Raw genomic sequence first — 18886 nt, 5'->3', positions numbered from 1 at the left:
TACATATGTAATATAATAATTATATGTTTGTTTACATATAATTTAAATACTGACTATGGTGGCTTCTAGAATTTAAGGAACCTTGGACTTTCAAAAATGTGTCATCTCAGAATCTTTGTCACTATATTGTCTCTCTTGTCCCTCTATCCCCAGTGGAAGAGAAATGTACTTATTCTCTTTAAAAGGCTCATCTTTTGTCATAAATGCCAATGTCCCATTTCTTACCAGCTCCTGAGGGAGTTAGGAATGGCTTTTAAACATGTATAGAACTTCTTCCATCTTAAGAAAAATATTTACCTGATTCTACTGCCCTTTCACTCTATTTTATTTCCCTATTTCAATATGATTTGAGAGTTTTTGAAGACATGTCCTGCCTTCTACTTTTTACTTGTTTCCTTCTTAATTTCTTGCCTCTGTGCTACCTGAATTGTATGCTTAAAGATCACCTGTAATTTTTTTCATACTAAAAACACTGACCTTGCCTCACCCTTTGTTTATCTTGATCTCTCCAGTATTTGATGGTGTTGACATCTTCATCATCCAAATTCTTCCTTCACTGGCTTTTATGATATTTTACTTCTCTGACCTTCCTCATGCTTTGCGCAATATCCTAAGCCTCTCCCCTTCTCTTCGTCTCTTGGCTTTTGTGATAACCAGAGTTTTCTATATTCTCTCTTAATGCTTAATGAGAACTCTTTTTTTTTGGAGGAGGGGACCACTCCCTCCTTTATCCCACCTTGCAATTCAACATGCACAGATTCACCTCCAATCCAATATGTATCTTGCCTTATTTCCTATGCCCTATTAAAACTGGTTTCTTCATGGTCTGATTCAAGTGTTAACCATTCCAGTTAAGTCTCTAACTGCTCCAGTGTCTACTGATTTCCAATGAATTTCTTTTTTTTTTTTAAGACTATAATAATGTCTTGCCTGTTTTATGAGTGACTGACATAGCTTCTCAAATAAATTGCATACCCCTAAGCAATAGTTCTTTTGTCCTGTGCTACTTTGATATATTCTTTAATACAGTCCTTACATGTGGTAGGGGCCTTCACAAGTACTCACTGAAAATAATAATTGCATTCTCTTTCCTTTTAGAGTCTTCTTTAGAACTCTTTCTTCTTATCCACAATTTGGATAGCCAAATGTTGAGAGGAGACAAAAGCCAGCAGATTATTGGACAGTTGTCATCTTTACGTAATATATACCTTATAGCATCTATTGATCACCTCAATGCTCCTCTCAGTAAGTTAAATATTACTATTTTTCCTTCTTGAGATATCAGTCTTTGAAAATTAATTTTCTTAATGTTGTCACAGCATTTTTATTGTTTTTAAGTATGCTTTTCCTTTGTTGCGTGTTTAAAGACATAGTTGCCAAAAATATAGGTGTCCTCAATCTGATTTAGAACATAATTCTTGGAAATAAAAATTTAGATAGTAAAGGGTGTGTTTTACAGCTAAAGTTTCATGAAGGAGAGGAGACCCAATTATTATTTTGGTTTCTTTCTACTCTTCTTTGTGGAATTGCAACATTTATTTTATGTATTTAATTCAGACTTTGTGATAATCCTATAAAACAAAATGTTAAATTATTAAAATTTTTAAAAGAATGCCTTGGTAGTGCTAATATATTTTAACTTGTATTTAATATACAAATAAAGATTCAGATGTTGATTGACAGTGAAATTAGATTGTGAGGTACTGATTTGGATGGGGAAATAGCAAAAATGAAAATTTTCAGGATTCACTTTTTATTTAATGCTTTCTTGTTCTTTCCTAGAGCGGAATCTAGTAACAAGACAATATGAAAATAATTAGTAATTCTTGTTTTCTTTGATCATGTACTCTAGTGTGGGATCATGCAAAGCAGAGTCTTTATAACTGGCTCTGGTATGAAACTACTACATATAGTCATTATACTGAAGAAACCTCCTATGAGAATTCTCTTCTGGTTAAACAATCTGGATCACTACCACTTAGTTCCCTAACTCATGTCTTACGAAGCCTTACCCCTAACGCAAGGTAAGAATGAAAACTATAGTTTCTTTTTCAAAAAACTCTATATATTTTAAGATATGCCATACTAGGTTTTAATGGTGATACTAAAGTCCTTACTTAGTTTGCAGGATTGAGAGAAATAGTAGTAATAATAGTTGCCAGTACTGGGTTATGCATTAGGCAGACTACTCAGTAGTAGTCTCAAATTGCCCGATAATAAAGCAGGAGTACCAGCATTTTTGTTTTTAATAGATTTTTATGTTTCTGAGTAAGAGCATCTCAGTGTTCATCATAGAGGAAAAAGCAGAATTTTGATGGATTTTACTTAAATTTGATAGTTATTTTTAATTACATATTGAACATTATGATTCAAACACAGGGCCCTTTACATGAAACAGCTCATTTGATCCTCACAGCTCCTCTAAGGTAGATAGTAAAGGGCACAGAGATTTTGACCCAAATCTGCGTGGTTCCAAAGCTCATGCTCTTAAATCTCGAACATCTTTGTATAGTGTCTCCAGTGAAGCCCTTCAGGAGCCTAACCAAGAGGCATATCTGAATTAATAAAAGCTAATTAATAAAGGCTAAGGAAAGTTGTATACAGCATAAGCCAGCAAAAAATAAACTGCATAATTAACCTGCTGAAAAAAGGTGTTTAGTAGCCTCACAGGAGGCCACAGAGAAACGTAAGAGGCGAGTCCTGAGCATTCCTTTCCCAACCACCCCCTGCCAGTATCTCATACCACAGTGCAGTGTTAAAACTAGGAGACTGACATTGGCATAATCCAGAGAGCTTATTCAGATTTCACCATTGATATGTGCACCCATTTGTGCATGTGTGTGTGTTTAGGTCTGTGCAGTTTTGTCACATGTGTAGCCTTGTGTAACTACCACAATCAAGATATGCAACTTTATCATCACAAGACTTCCTTGTGATGTTAACCCTCAAATGCTAATTTCAGTGAATTTTTTTACTCTATAAAGCTGTTTTTGTACACTTGAAGATTATCATGCAGTAATAGTGAAATTTGTATTAAATGAATATCTAATCAAAATTTTTGATGGAATTGGGAATAGAAAAAGTGTTCATTTAATTTTACTATTATGCTTACTCCTAATGGACTATTGCAAGTTATTACATATAAACTTGGGAATCCATGCAATGTAAATGCTCTAATGCAATTATTTTTTAGTTGGGCATACCTAAATGTCTGTGTGCTAGTCTCCAATGCTTTTTTGGTTCATTCTGTACACTCCAATATAATTTAGTCTTTACTTGGTATGAATGTGATTGATCAAAAAATCTTCACCAGAATTCAGCAGTGTAGTCAGTGGTAGTACTTAGTTATAAAGTGGTCATTCAGATGATCCAAAATATGCTTATAGAAATTATCTTCTAGACTGTCATAAAAATGAAAATGCAAAAGGTTTAAAATTTTTGCCAAATCCAGGGATTTCTGGGGAACTTAGTTTATGTAACACTGCTTCCAACCCAATAATTCTACTTGGTACACACTCCTACAGAAACAATCCAAAATATGAAAGAGTATTTATTTACAATTGTATTTAATTTAATAAATTAATATTTTTTATTAATTAAAATTGGAAGTAATGTGAACATCCAAAACCAGTAGGGAAATGGTCAGTTTGTGGTACGATAGATGAGCAGACATTAAAAACTTTAGGAAGAATTTTTAAAGACATGGGAAAGTCAATAAGTGAAAAAGAGAGGTATAAAATGGTGTATGCCATATGTAAATGCATGAATTTATGTTTTCACACTGCCTTGTTCCACAAAGACTTGAGAAAGCAGCATATGCACGTGTGATCTCCACATCAAATGTTAGTGGCTGTTATTTTAAAGTTATGGGGTTAATATTTTCCTCTTTAGTTTTTATTATATATGCCAAGTTTTCTATAGTGGACCAACCTGTAGTCTAAAAAAAAACAAGTTGACCCTGAACAACGTGGGGGTCAATCTGTGCCTAACTTACAGTCAGCCCTCCATTTCCTCAGTTCCTCTGCATCCGCAGGTTCAACTAACTGGGGGCTGTGTGGTACTGTAGTGTTTACTGTTGAAAAATATCCACGCATAAGTAGACCCACGCAGTTCAAACCCGTGATGTTCAAGGGTCAGCTGTACTCCTAGTTTTTCTTTAAAAGGAAATAAAAAAGCTTCTCCTTTTTAAGTAGACCAGGATACGATGTTCCTTGAGAAAGGAACAGAAGGTAATACAGACAGGCCAGGTGTTTCACACTCTTTGTGTATTTTACTATTAGCTGTTATCTTTGAATGCTAACATTGTGGATTTGAATTCCTGTTTGTTTGTTTGTTTTTTTCCTTAGGGGGATTTTCAGGCTACTAATAAAGTATCAGCTGGATAACCAGGATAACCCTTCTTACATTGGTATCCAATATATATTTTTTAATTAATTTATTTTATTTTATTCTATTTATTTTATTTTTGGCCGTGTTGGGTCTTCGTTGCTGCGCGCAGTTTTTCTCTGGTTGCGGCGAGCGGGGGCTACCCTTCGTTGCGGTGCGCGGGCTTCTCATTGCGGTGGCTTCTCTTGTTGGGAGCACGGGCTCTAGGCGTGCGGGATTCAGTAGTTATGGCACGTGGGCTCAGTAGTTGTGGCGCACGGGCTTAGCCGCTCCATGGCATGTGGGATCTTCCTGGACCAGGGCTCGAACCCGTGTCCCCTGCATTGGCAGGTGGATTTTTAACCACTGCACCACCAGGGAAGCCCCATGGTATCCAATATTTATGATATTAAATTGTGTGACTTTCTGTTTCATCCCATAAATTGTTTTTTCTAGAATCTAATAATAGCACTGCAGTTTTTCACAGCAGTGAATAAATGGTTTGCTCTGTGATATCGTGTCTGCCATATCAAAAATTTTCAAGCAGCCCTACAGATACACTGCTGAACAGGCTGTTTGCCAGTACAAATTGAAAGACAAATCCAGCTTACTTTTAAGATTTCCTGTGCTACCTATGGATGTGTGTCTACCAACTACATATATTTCATATGCTGGGCATCTTAGATTTTCTTCCCCTTGAGTGAAATAATGTGTTAAATTTAAACACACATTCTAATAATCATTCAGCTCTCCTTTGACTTACTAGTTCCCGCTTTTTAAAAAAAGTCAACTTTATTCACGCTGTTTAAAACTGCCCATGGGATTATGTCATACTTGGCCACAGCTGACTGCTTTCAACCAGTCAGTTCTCTTTTAAGAATGTAAGCCACAGTACATAACACCTAAGTATTCCCTAGCTTTGCTTCTTCCAGAGATACTTACTTCAACACTTACTGGCTGCTTTGACATACTTTGGTAATAGCACTTTTTTTTTGTGTTCTTCGGCATGGGTATCCATATATGGGGTCATGTCTTAAATACTGACTTATGTTCACATTATCTTTTGAACTCTCCAGGACTTTCTTTTCAAGACTTTTACCAGCAGTGTCGGGAGGCATTCCTCGTCAATAGTGATCTGACACTTCGGGCCCAATTAACTGAATTTAGGGACCACAAGCTTATAAGAACAAAGAAGGTGAGACTTTGCTGCTGTAGCATTGTGTGCCAGGATTAGTGTATCTCATTTACTGAAGGACAAGTATGCCTGATTATGAAACTGAGGTTGCCTGATGGGTCACAAGGATCCATTTAGGCAGCGTGCCATTTGAGTTCTGTAGACAGAGAGAAGGTAAAAGTACTCTGCTTCAGAGTAGATCAGAAGACTTATGACTTCTAGTCCAGAGTAACAGGCCATTAGAAACGAGTCAAATAATCCTATTTCCTTCTCCCTCTCTTCCTTCTACCCTATCATTAATCCAGTCTATATTTATTGAGCACTAACTTTATATGAGATATTTCACTAAGCATTAGGATACAGAAGTTAGCAAAAACCTAATTTCTTTTCTCATAAAGCTTAAAGTCTAATGGAGGAGATGGACATTTGCCAAATAATCACACACACGTAAAATTTAAACTGTGGTAAGTCCTGTGATCAGAAGGGACATGGTTCTGAAAGAGCATATGACAATAGGTGGATTTGACCTAGTTATGGGTATCAGAAGAGACCACTGAGCTGAGACCTAGGAAGACTAGGAGATAACTAGTCAGAGAGGGAAGGGAAGAGAATTCTAGGCAGGAGCGGCATGTAAAGAGGCCCCAGAACGAAAAGGCAGCCAGCGTGACACAGATGAGGCTGAAAAGATCGTGATGTAAGGGCTAGACTATGCATGACTTTCAGGCCAAGGAAAGGGTTTTAATCTTTATTCTGAAATAATGGGAAGTCATTTAAAAAATTGTTCTGACAATGGTATGGAGAGTGGAATGGGGCAGGGTAAGATGGTGATTGCCGGAAGTCAAGGCACAGAGACCAGCTAGAAAGGTGTTAGTAGCCTGGGTGAGATGATGGTAATCTGGACTAGGGTAAAGAGAGAAGAGTGGTTGGATTCAAAATTGACAAGAATTGATGACAGATTGGATATGGGAGCCAAGGGAAAGGAAAGTGTCAAGAGTGATTCCTGGTTTCTGGCTTGCATGACCAGAGAGATGGTGGGATCATTGGATGAGAAGCTGGAAGAGCTACATTTTGGGGGAGACATAGCATGAGTTCATGGTCTTGTATGTTTGGACTTCCTCTGTTTGAGGTTCTTCTGAGATTTCCAAGTAGAGATGTCAGCTAGGCATTTGGATTCCTGGGACAAGATACCAGAGAAAAGATCTGGGCTAGAGATACAAGGTTATGATTCCTACATATTTAAGTTATAACTGAAACCAGGCATTGGTGAGACTATCTAGAGAGAGGACATACAGTGAGATTAGAGGGCCAAGAACTAAGCCTAGCAGCGTGACACTTAACGGCCAAGTAGAAGATAAGCCTGCAGAGGTGAAACAGCCACAGAGCCAAGAAAACTAAGTTGTCACAGAAGCCAAGAGAAGCATAATATAAGAAAGGTCAGGGACTTCCCTGGTGGTCCAGTGGTTTAGACTCCACGCTTCCAACACAGTGAGCACGAGTTCGATCCCTGGTCAAGGAACTAAGATCCCACATCCCACATGCTGCGTGGTGCAGCCAAAAAAAAAAAAAGGTCAGCAGTCTCAGGAGCTGCCAAGAGGCCAAAAAGACAAAGACTGAAGATACATAATGAATTTAGGAAACTGGAATTCCTTGGTGGGCTAAGCAAAAGCTCTTCTGGTGACATGATAATGGTGGCAGTAGGTAGGTTGGCCTGGGTTGAGTGAAAAGCAAGGAAATGGAGACCACCATTTATAGACAACTCTTCTGGAAAGGTGCCAGGGTTATATGACGGATGGAGAAGAATGAGGAATCTAGTGAGGGTTATTTTAAAATAGGAGATACCCGAACCTCTAGCCAATGGGAAGGATCCAGTTGAAACGGGACTAAAAGAGAAATCAGTGGTATAAGATTTTAGAAAGAGCAGGCAGGTGGAAAATAAAATACCCACCTTCTCATCCTTTAGTCTTTTCCACTATAAAGCGGCTTAATTATAAATTCCGTGTATTTAATAGATATATATGCCTGTGTGCCCTCTGGCCTTAATTTTTATACTTTTACATTTATATAAAATATTAATGAAATCCAGGCAATTTTTTGTTTAACCTACAATAGGATTCAAATATATCTTTTACGAATGACTAACATCCAGGGTATTCTTACATCTTTTAGGGAACTGATGGAGTGGAATATTTATTAATTCCTGTTGACAATGGAACATTGACTGATTTCTTGGAGAAGGAAGAAGAGGAATTCTGAAGCTCTCCTGTACTCTTGAATCTTCTGTGGAAGAGTTGTACCCCAGCTGCCACTCCTCTAGTCTAAAGTGTTGTGTTTACATCCAATGTTAGACTCTTTTTCCAATGTACAAGATTTAAAATTGGGAGGGGGAATGTCATCAGTTAGAACCTTGATTATTAGCCTGGCTGGTGTACCATCCTAGTACTATGCAGTGGTCCTCAAGTTGGAGACAACGTGCCTTTCATTCATTACCTCTCTGGAGACTCCTTGCTGGAAGGGACAGTGTGCTCAGGGACTATTTGGAACTGGATGTTTTGAATTCTTTTATACCAGAGATGATATTCCTAATATTTCGAGGGCCTTTTAACACTCCTGGAGCTATTTGCAAATGTGCTTGTTCCAGAGTGTGGAAGTACAAAGACACTGCAGCATCACGTAAATCGGCTTTATTTGCTATTCCATGTGTCAGAATTGAAGAGTATAACAGAGAAGGCAGATCATCTCTTACTGTTTCTGAAATGGCTTAACAAAAGGTGTAAGGTTGGGGGAAAGTGGGTGATTCAGCTTTCTCCTTTTGGATTTAGGCTGCATGCTGATAGAGGAAGAAGGAGCACGATGCTGTTCAGTTGGGAGAGTAGGAAAAACATGAAGCGTATATAGGGTGCGTGCCCATCCCAGAAAGCACATGAACAGTAACAGATCGCGCTGCTCAGGACAGTTAATGTCTGTGCCGTCACCTTCATGATACAAGTTAGAAGCCAGGCTAGAGAAACACAAACCTGAATTTCATTTTAGTTATTTTTTCAAGGCAACAGAAAATAAAAATTTAACTATTCTTGTATATCAACATGTTTTTCTTTTCTTGAATAACATGCAGATGAGCAGCATATTAATGGCTGGCTTTAAATGAATTTGATGTCTCTATCAAGCAGGCCTAAAATTCACTGTAAGACATTTCAGTTTTTTTTCTTAAAATGACAATTTCAAACCTCCTAAATACTCAAAGCCTTTTTTTCTCTTAGGAAAGAAAAGAAGGCTAATCTTGGCCACTGTAGTCAGCTGATAGTCTTCACATACTCCCTGAACTATTTCATACTTGGAAATGAAATTCTTCATTAAAATATCACTGTAATATACTGCATCAGCATTTCTCACTCATTTCTCATCTTGTAAACCCCTTTTATGAAAGTATTTCCCAAAATGATCAGAATTTTTAAAATCATTTCTTTGTGTCATATAATGAATTTTATTTTAAATCCATGTATTAAGGGGTTTAGTCTTAAGCATAATTACTAATCAAAATATTTAAATTTATACATGAATAGGATTCTAAAATTTTTAAATTGTACCAAAGGATATTCAATGAAAAGTGATTTTCCTTACCATCCCCTGATCCAGTCCCTTAGGCAGCCATTGACAGCGGTTTAAGCATTCTTCCCAAGGTATTCTATGCACATCTAAGGGTATTTGTCTGTATTTCTCATTTTAAAAACACAAATGGTGGCATATGATACTTGCTGGTTTGCACCTTGTTTTTGTTTTTTGCTTAATATATTTAGTTTATAATAACTTACAGTATAAAAAAGTATACGAAATCTTTAATGAACTAATGTGCAAACTTTGCATTTGCCCTTAAATATCTACTGGTTTATTTTTATAATTTTTGTGTCTATACTGTTTGCAAGCAGTATGTGTGAATAGTCTTTACTATTAATAAAGAAACCAATTTGGATATAACCATTTTTTTTTCATTTATAATACTGGTTTTTTTTACTAAAGATATCTTGAAGTGCTTCACAAGTTTTATGAGTGCATCTTACAGTTCTGATGGTGATCTTGGCAGAATTATACGTTCTTCATTACCTTGTTTCAACATCAGTGTTGCTTAAGCTCTATCAGTTTGATTGCTAAGGCTCCAAACTTCTGCTGTTAACTCGCTTCTCGCAAGATTCAACAGACCTGAAACCTTGAAAGATTTTTCTGGCCTCTCTTAACAAAATGGCTAAAATAGGCCAAAAAAGGCACAGGGGATGCAGGACAGACAGTTAACACTCTACAAACTTGGCGTAATACTGAATTCCTTAGGCAGGGAGTTGTTCTAAAACGGTTCTTGTGATACTCCAGAAAACGAACTTTCTTAGCATCATGTTTGTCATTTTAATATATGAACATGTCATTCATACAAAAGATCAGTAAGTTTGAGGGATGGTGCATAGGTTTTACTTAAAAAAAAAATTACTAACAAAACTTTAGAAATCTACAGTTGACCCTTGAACAACACAGGTCTAAATTGTGTGGGTCCACTTAAATGCGGATTTTTTCCAATAGTAAATACTACAGTACTACACAATCCACGGTTGGTTGAACCCACGGATATATAAAGAGAAACTGAGCCTACACAGGGAGAGCCAACTATAAGTTATACTTGGATTTTTTACTGTGCAGAAGGTCAGCACTCCTAAACCCCACGTTGTTTGAGGGTCAACTGTATTCTTCCCCCCAACCAATTCAAACCTGGAGCCAGTAGCAAGTTCACAATGTATTTTCCTACATTCTAGGAGGTGAGGTGACTCCTCCAGCTTAGTCCTGAGTAGCTCTCAGATCTAACAGTGAGTCATGAGAGTCTGCCTCATCACAGATTGTGTCTCCTAAAAGCCAAGGGATAAATAAACTGTCATGTAAATGACTTTCTCAGGCTTTTTGTAATTATTTGATTTCTCTCCCTTGGGAGAGTCTCCCATACTTTAATTTTTCAAATTGCTGTTAAGCCATGTTAATTCATGTTTGTTGAGAACTTACTAAGTAGAAGGCTCTGTGCTAGGCAGTTGAGAGAATATGAAAATGTGATGTGAAATACCTAGTTGAGGTTTTAACAGCATTAAAAATTACAGTATCCTTAATGTGTTGAATAAAGTAAATTTGAAATAACTAATGCTATGGAAAATATAACTTTAAGCATGAGTATAACAAAGCTCATTACCAAATTTTCATTATTTTGGCATATATCACTTGGGCCTCAAGTCTTAAGTATTTAGGTCACCTAAATGCTTTAGCATCTTTACTTTTGCTCCCCAAAGTGTGGTCCTCAAAATGGCAGCATGAGCATCTGCTGGGAACTTAAGAAATGCTTGGGCCCTTACTCGAGCATCTGAATCAATCTGCATGTTAACTAAATCTCCAGATGCTCTGGTACCCATTAAAGTTTGAAAAGCAGTGGTATATACAACGAAGCGATCAACACGTTAAAGTTAACAGTTCAGAAAATTTGACAGCTGTAAGTAAATAATCTCGAGTGGTACTTTATTTTTTAAAAACTGCACAGGAAGAAAAAAATAAAAAATAAAAATAAATCCTGCATAGGATGTGTTTGGGGGTATTTTTAATTATTTAGAAATCCTAGCATGCCAGTAAAGAAACTGGATTTAACATAAAATTACTTCAACTCCACTGAGATCCTTACTGCTGTCGTCAGTCACTGTTACAGATGAAATCACATCACACCTTGAGTGTGCTATAAAGAAAAAAGGAGGGTTTGAGAGCTACTGGCCTCAGTTTATTTCTTCATCATCACCACTGACCGTACCTTCCCTGCGTTGTGCTTTCCACCGTGACAATAATGAATTAATTACTTGGGTTTTTCAATGTGCTGTGCTGTTTCTCTACTTAGTGCACTTGTTCAAGCTGTCCCTCTTGATTGAATTCTACCCCCTTTCCCCAGAAGACCTTCCCTATAAACCCTATGCATATCTTGATCGTAGTTACTTAAGAGTTTATTGTAACCGTCATCCAAATTTCTGTCCTATCCTCCCCACATCTCTATGGGCCCAGCACACAGAAAGCAAACAATGAATGAATGAATGAAGCAAATACCATTAAGACAGTCTCTCAAAGCTGCTATCTCATTCTCTCTACTTCGACAAAGCTGACCATCTCATTGAAGCTTTCTACTTCTTGGCTTCTGACACTTAGCTGTTCTCCTACCTTTCTTGGTGGCTCCTCCAACTCTTAACTGGGGGGCATTTCATAAGGCTCACTCCTATTGGTTATTTCTGTAGTGAATCAGTATTACAGATGAACCACCAAGAATAATTTATAAGTTAGGATCCCAAAGCCTCCAGGAGAAAAAAGATTGGTAGGAAAAGGATCCTACAAAGGAAATATAAAATTCTATGCTTTCTCATCTTAGACAAATAGTATTTTAAAAGATTTGCTTTTGCCATTACCATAGTAACATGCTCAGTGGAGAAATTGGAAATACATATAAAAGCATTAAAAAGAAAAAACTCGGGGACTTCCCTGGTGGTGCAGTGGTTAAGAATCCGCCTGCCAATGCAGGGGACATGGGTTTGATCCCTGGTCCGGGAAGATCCCACATGCCACGGAGCAACTAAGCCCGTGTGCCACAACTACTGAAGCCTGCGTGCCTAGAGCCCGTGCTCCGGAACTAAAGAAGCCACCAAAATGAGAAGAACTGCACACCGCTATGAAGAGTAGCCCCCGCTCGCCGCAACTAGAGAAAGTCCACGCGCAGCAATGAAGACCCAACACAGCCAAAAAAAAAAAAAAAAAAAAAATTAAAATTATTAAAAAAAAACAAAACCAAGACACCTCTCATCATACCCCCCAGAGAAAATCACAGTTAAAATGGGTTTTTTTTTCCCTTCAGGATTTCTTCCATACCTCTTATATCAGTTCTGTCATCAATGTATTTGATTAAGATACACTGTAGTTAAGCACACAGGCTCCGGAGCCAGACTGCCTGAGTTTGTGTCCTAACTCCATCACTTCCTAGCTACGTGGCCTTGGGCAAACTACTTAACCTCTGTTTCAGTTTCCTCATCTGTAAAATGGGAGTAACAATACTTATATGCTTGTTTATAAAGGATTGAAAGTGTTTATAAAGCACCTAGAAGAGTGCCTGGCACAAAATTAATACTGTATAAGCAATCACTAACATTATTTTGAAAGTTAACCATCTTTATATTGAATACATTACTAATAAAATTACAGGTGAGTTACCTAAAAAGCAATAAAGCAATAATTACATGAATAATGATCATGTATATTTAAAACAAAAAGCAAAACTCATCCTGAGGGACTTCCCTGGTGGTCCAGTGGTTAAGACTCTGTGCTTCCACTGCAGGGGGCACTGGTTTGATCCCTGGTTGGGGAACTAAGATCCTGCATGCGGCACAGCATGGCCAAAAAAAAAACCAAAAAAAACTCATCCTGATAAATCTCATCCTGATTCTGAAATTTAGGTGGGAGATTAGTGATCTAGGAACAGAAACATACAGACAGACCTTATCACCCTCCGGAGGCTACTACCTATATATAGGTGTTCTAATCCCAAGTTTTTAAAGTTTATATGTATATATATATTTTTTTGGAAAAGTATATTTTTAAAATAACTAAGGACAGAGAGATATAGAATGACACATCCCATCTATAATTAAGCTAAGGAGATGATTACTTGAGCTATTGATATTTCCCAAGAATGTTAAGTAAACAGGTTTACTCCATCTTTCCTAGAGGTTATAATGAATACATATTATACAATATATTCTTTAATTTGTTCTTTATAATAATTGTTCTTTAACGGTAATTACATTATTGTTTTTACCTTCTGAGCTACAGAACATCTGGTGAAGCAGATCAAGAAACCAGAAATGATAATGTACCTTCTAAGACGTTCTTTCAGAAGGATACCCCACTGATTCATGTTACGCATTTGAGTTGGGAGCCATTCGATTTGTAGACTGTGTCGTCTGGTTGTTCCTGCATGCATTATACCACATGAAGAGGGTCCCTGTCTATTTCTGACACGATAATATTAATCTTATCCTCCAAGTAAGCACCCAGCATATCTCGAAGATCAGAAAGAAAGCCTCGTTCAGTGTTGCTATGTTCACAGAGGATCACATTTATTCCTTGGGAAGCGGCATCCAGAACATCATGATGGGACATCTCACCTGCCAACAAAAGAAAGAACAAACACTTAAATATTAGACACAGAGTCTGTGGAATGCTGAACCGTAACAGCAGAAATACCAACTTTGCATTATGTATGCAGCAAATGTAATACAGCAGAACTTTACATAGAAATCTAGAAAGTTATATGCATGTTTCTTACATGTCCTCCAATTTAAAAAGAGATACAGAATTCCAAATTCTTTCTCCTTGGCAGACCCAAGGCAAGTAACCAAATTCACACATCCAACAGTATCTGATACTGCCATAACTAGACCTGTAGGAACACCCATTCAAAATGTTTCCACAATAAAATAAATGACCATTGCTAAGTAAAATGGGGCTTTCAAAAAGTTTCTTTCTTATGTAACTATTAAATAGCAAATACCTCAAGAAAATCCTAGGTTTACCGCGATGTGAAGCCCACACACTGCAACAAAGAGTAGCCCCCACTCACCGCAACTAGAGAAAGCCCGTGTGCAGCAACAAAGACCCAATGCAGCAATAATAAATTATAAAATGAATACATAAATCTTTAAAAAAAAAAAAAAGAAAAGAAAATCCTAGGCTTACTTCCCAGAGACTCCTTTACACTTTGTACCAAAATTTTCAGCATCAACCGTAGTCTAATTCATAAGGATGAAATGAACTTAAGGTTATTTCTAAATTAAAAGCAAGGTATTTTCCTTTGACTTAGGCAAAACGCCTAGAAATTCTGAAGTTACTGGTGGAAGAGGATCTCATCTTTTGTGAAAAGATTTTGGGAAAACTCAAATGTTTTGAATTTTAAAAAACACCATTTATGAATCTGATGACTTCCAACTTAAGAGCAAAAATATATTATGCACAATTTGGCTTGTTCATAAAAAACATAATTTTGAAATATACTTAAGAGACATAAAGGCATTAAATAAAAAGGTTCTTAGAAAAAAAATCCCCCCTGCCCAAATCTTCAATTCCCCACACCCCCCCCCTACCCAAATATGCATCATTTCATTATAAGGAATAGTTTTTATTCAGGCACCTTTTAAAACATCTTAATCTATGTAACAGTAGAGAAAAAGTAAACGGAGAAAAAGACACTGGGGTGGCTCAGTTAGAAGTCATGCTTTAGGAAAGACAATCTGGCTGCCTGGACTATTATAAATGCACTGGCTGGAGAAGGCATGGAAGTGGGAAAATCCATAAAGACCCTGCAATAACACCAGAAGACAAAGGAAAGAAAGGCTGGCTCAGGATGGCAGCTATGGGAAAGAAAAAGCAAATGAAAGACAATTTATATTTGCAAGGAGCAAGCTCGCCATCTGCTGGTCTTTCTAGGTTATTACCGTTTATGACCTAACACGTCAAGCTCAAAGGAAGGGTGATGAAACTGGTCTTTAGGCTGGCGCTTCCCATCCCTGAAGTTATATTCAAAGTGATGCCTCACAGACCATAGACATCTTAAGTTAGCCAGATAAGAAGATATTTTCTGTTTCCCCAACTAACCAGATAGGAAGGACATTTTAACATTTTGGAACTGTGTGAATTTATCTTATGTACATATTGCTTCATAATAAAAAAACTAATTTAAAAAAAGTCATTATTTATGAAGAAACAGACACTCCAAACTGAGAGATATACAACAAAGCAAATGGCCTACACTCTTCAAAAATGTCAATGCTCTGAAGACAAAGTTTAGAACTACTCCAGAGGTAGTGTGTGATCGTGGATTGGATATCAACCTGAAATCATCACAACATGGTCATGTAAGAGAAAGTCCTTGTTCTTAGGAGGTATAATGCTGAGGTATTTAGGGGTGAAAGGTCACCATATCTGCAATTTATTACAAAACGGTTTGGGAGGAAACATGTAAATATATAAATATACTTATGCATACACAAATATATACACACATATATTGTATGATATGTTACAGAGAGAGAGAGAGAAAATGTACAAATGTGGCAAAATATAACCATTAGTAATCTAGGTGAAGGGTATACAGGAGTTCATTGTACTATTCTTGCAACTTTTCTATAGGTCTAAAATTCCTTCAAAGTAAAATGTTAAAATTTTAAAATAGAAACACCATGTTGTAAGATATCAAATTGCCTATACACTGAAAGTTTATTTCAATCTGGTATAAATTTGAGGGCTTATAAAAATCTTACATCTTTAGAAGGATAGAAAAGAAAACAGATAATGGTCACATACATTTTTAGTTGGTTCAAAAAATACATCATGCTTGCTCAGATGCTGTACCTCTATACTTAGCAATGTGACAATGTTTCAAGTGCAGCAGCCTCTGTAAGGGGGTGTGCTAGACAATAAGGCATGGGTGTGGGTGGCAGGAGAGGCCTTAGTAATGGAGGGCCCCAGAGGTAGCCAAAGGAACGGGGTGGAGCTTAAGACCCTTGAGTCTAGTCCTAGAAGTGGGAAAAGTAATCTTTAACCCCCAGTCTCCTAACCCTCAGGAGGCGCAGAGGTGGAAATACCGCTGGTAGCAGCAGTGTACAAAGCGCCTCCAACTCCTTGGAGGAATGATGGGCCAAGTTACCAGTTAGGTATTACCCACAAGGACAGAGTATAAAGCCTGGGAGCCAAACAATTAATGTCCAATAGGAAATGCATACTGTAGGTTAAGAACAAAGTGACAGGAATCGGGAGAGGCAGTCATGACCATCAGGGGCAGGAGCTGCACACTGTCAAGAAAAGCTTCTCAGGGGAGGCGTCTTTGAGCGAGCTTACCACTAGAAGTTTAAGAAAGCGGCAAAGAGAAGACATCTTAGCCAGGGAAAACAGCATGAGCAAAGGCTGCCTGAAAGAGGATGAAACATTTAGGCTTCACCAGGACAGCTGACGGAGATCACTGAAGGGTTTTTAGCCTGGATAATATTATACACCATCATATTTGTACTTCTGAAAGTTAGTTTTGGGGGAGTGTGTGGAAGATTAAGATTAGAGGCTTGATGAAGTACTTCAGGTAGAGGATGCCTGGATGGAGATACAGGGAAAAGTTCTAGAAAGATTTTGGAGGTATAACTGATAGAAACTGATGATTGTCTTTAGGGCTGAGTAAGAGGAACCATCTTCTACCTAAGACGACAAGGTAAAAAGTGTCCCATTAACTTACATATGAAATCTGAGAGAAATCATGTTTAGGAAGAAGTTAGGTTAAATAAATGCTGAACATCAGTTTTTTAGATAATCTAATTGTTTAATGATTTTTTCCCCTCCACAAAGAATATGGTATGTTCCCAATTTTGGCATAGTCCCTATTTTCCGGTTCAAATAACAGATCCATCTATATGTCAGATGCTGTCCTACAACCTGCTATTATTAGATCCATCTATATGTCAGATGCTGTCCTAAAACCTGCTATTATTAGATCCATCTATATGTCAGATGCTGTCCTAAAATATGCTGGTTTTTAACTTGAAAGAAAATAAACCAAGGTAGGGAAGGGATGCACAAGAAAAGGGCAGAAAAAAGATCCAAAGGCTGTCCTACCTGTGAGGTAGAGGTCGGCCTCTGTTCCCTGAAGGACGCTGCTCCCAGAACCAGCGCACACGGCCACGACTTTGACTGGGGACTCTTCCAGATAAAGGAAACAAGAGGCCACTATTTTATAATTCCCCTTCATTTTAATATTATAATTTGTACCGAGAATCCTAAATGTAATGCAGATTTCACTCCTAGTCTCATCACCAGTACGTGAATTTTGCTTACCAAGTTTTAAAAAATAATAAAACACATCTTCACATAGGCAAACAGACTATTCCTTGGCATTGCAGAGCCAACCCAAGGCAGCATTGTTATTCCTTTAGACGTATGTTGCTGCAGAAGCCCACGTAAGGCACCCCTGAATAGTATCAACCACTATTAGCACTAGGCTTTGGGCTTTACTGCAATGCTGCTCAGTAAAGCAACCTCACCTGGGTCTCCAGGCAACAGTGAGAGGTAAGCAGGTAACTCTCTGTTCCCAGGTAAGGAAGCTAAGGAACTAAAAGGGCTAGAGGATGCTACGAATGGATTTGACACACATTTTTTTTAATATCGTATTTATCCTAAAAGAGCATCCTCTGAAGAGTGAAATACAGAATCTTTCAAGCCAAAATCCAATAAGTGTTTAGCATTTAGGTTTCTAGAATGGACACTTCATTAGTGGTATTTCAAAAGAGTGGCACTGGAGCTGGTCAGAAGTCCAATCCCATCTCTGCCACCGACCCTTTTTGGAAACAAACCCTCATGAGTTGTTTGATCCAGCTGTGGACTTTGGATAAGTTTCTCTCCAAACCTCAATTTTTTTCACCTATACAAGGGGAATAACGACACCTCCCAGACAGCTAACGACGGCTAGCGTTTACTGCACTTAATGTGTGCCAGTCACATGAATTATACCACCACCTCGATGAGTTAGGTTTTATTATTTCTGCAGTTTTTACAGATGAGGCTACCGGGACACAGGGGGTTAAATAGCCTGTCAAAGTCACGCAGCAGACAGGACAAATGTGAACCCAAGGCGTTCAGATTCCACACTCATAACACTTGCGCTCCACTCGCCGCCTTCACAGTGGGAACGCACACACTCAGGACACTAGGTACAGTGCTAGGCTCACTGCAGGGGTCCAACAAATGTTCTGTCTGTTCCTTTTGTTACCCAAAATACTGGGGAAAGCCAAGAGGAAAGGCAGTGGCTACAAAACTCAGAAACTGCACTGGATCACATCACTTAGCACTACCTCACTATAAAATACTGCCAGCATTGTAAAATTTAAGATTTGCATTGTAACTGGAGCAATCACAATTTCCAGCTTTCTTCCTGTATATTGGTAGGATTGCACTTCATGCTCTCCCTGGGTTGAATAATTCCGGACAAGGAGTTGAACAGAATATGTATTTCCAGACCGGAATGTTTAACTGATGGTTTGAGACCCTCCCTCTGCAAAAGTGCCCAGTCTACAAGCAGCAAATTTCCCCCGCCGATTTGAGATGAATGTGGAGTGTGCCTGAGAAATAAATCTTGTTTAGGCCAATGAGATGTATACACAGTATAACCTCAACCACCCTGATCGATAAAGTAAAGCAGTCATCTCCTGTGAGCTGTGACACGTTTCTATCATCTATACTGACACAGCCAAGAGTTTCAAGTTTGCCCAA

General features: G+C 38.0%; 1 protein-coding gene across 4 annotated transcripts in view; it reads left to right on the top strand.

The window, feature by feature from the left end:
• The window catches only part of ORC2 (origin recognition complex subunit 2), a 50686-nt gene extending 41175 nt beyond the window's left edge, over nt 1-9511 (top strand). For all 4 annotated transcript variants that reach the window (XM_082467103.1, XM_082467104.1, XM_082467102.1 and 1 more), the window contains 5 exons: nt 1099-1245; nt 1853-2024; nt 4347-4408; nt 5442-5560; nt 7706-9511. In XM_082467103.1, coding sequence (XP_082323229.1) covers nt 1099-1245; nt 1853-2024; nt 4347-4408; nt 5442-5560; nt 7706-7792 — 587 coding nt within the window. In that variant the 3' untranslated portion in view covers nt 7793-9511. The remainder of the gene's footprint in view (nt 1-1098; nt 1246-1852; nt 2025-4346; nt 4409-5441; nt 5561-7705) is intronic.
• The last annotated feature ends 9375 nt before the right edge of the window (nt 9512-18886 follow it).

Source organism: Balaenoptera physalus (assembly GCF_965194825.1).
Source record: "Balaenoptera physalus genome assembly, chromosome: 6".
Classification (NCBI taxonomy): domain Eukaryota; kingdom Metazoa; phylum Chordata; class Mammalia; order Artiodactyla; family Balaenopteridae; genus Balaenoptera; species Balaenoptera physalus.
This window is presented reverse-complemented; position numbering and strand designations above follow the sequence as displayed.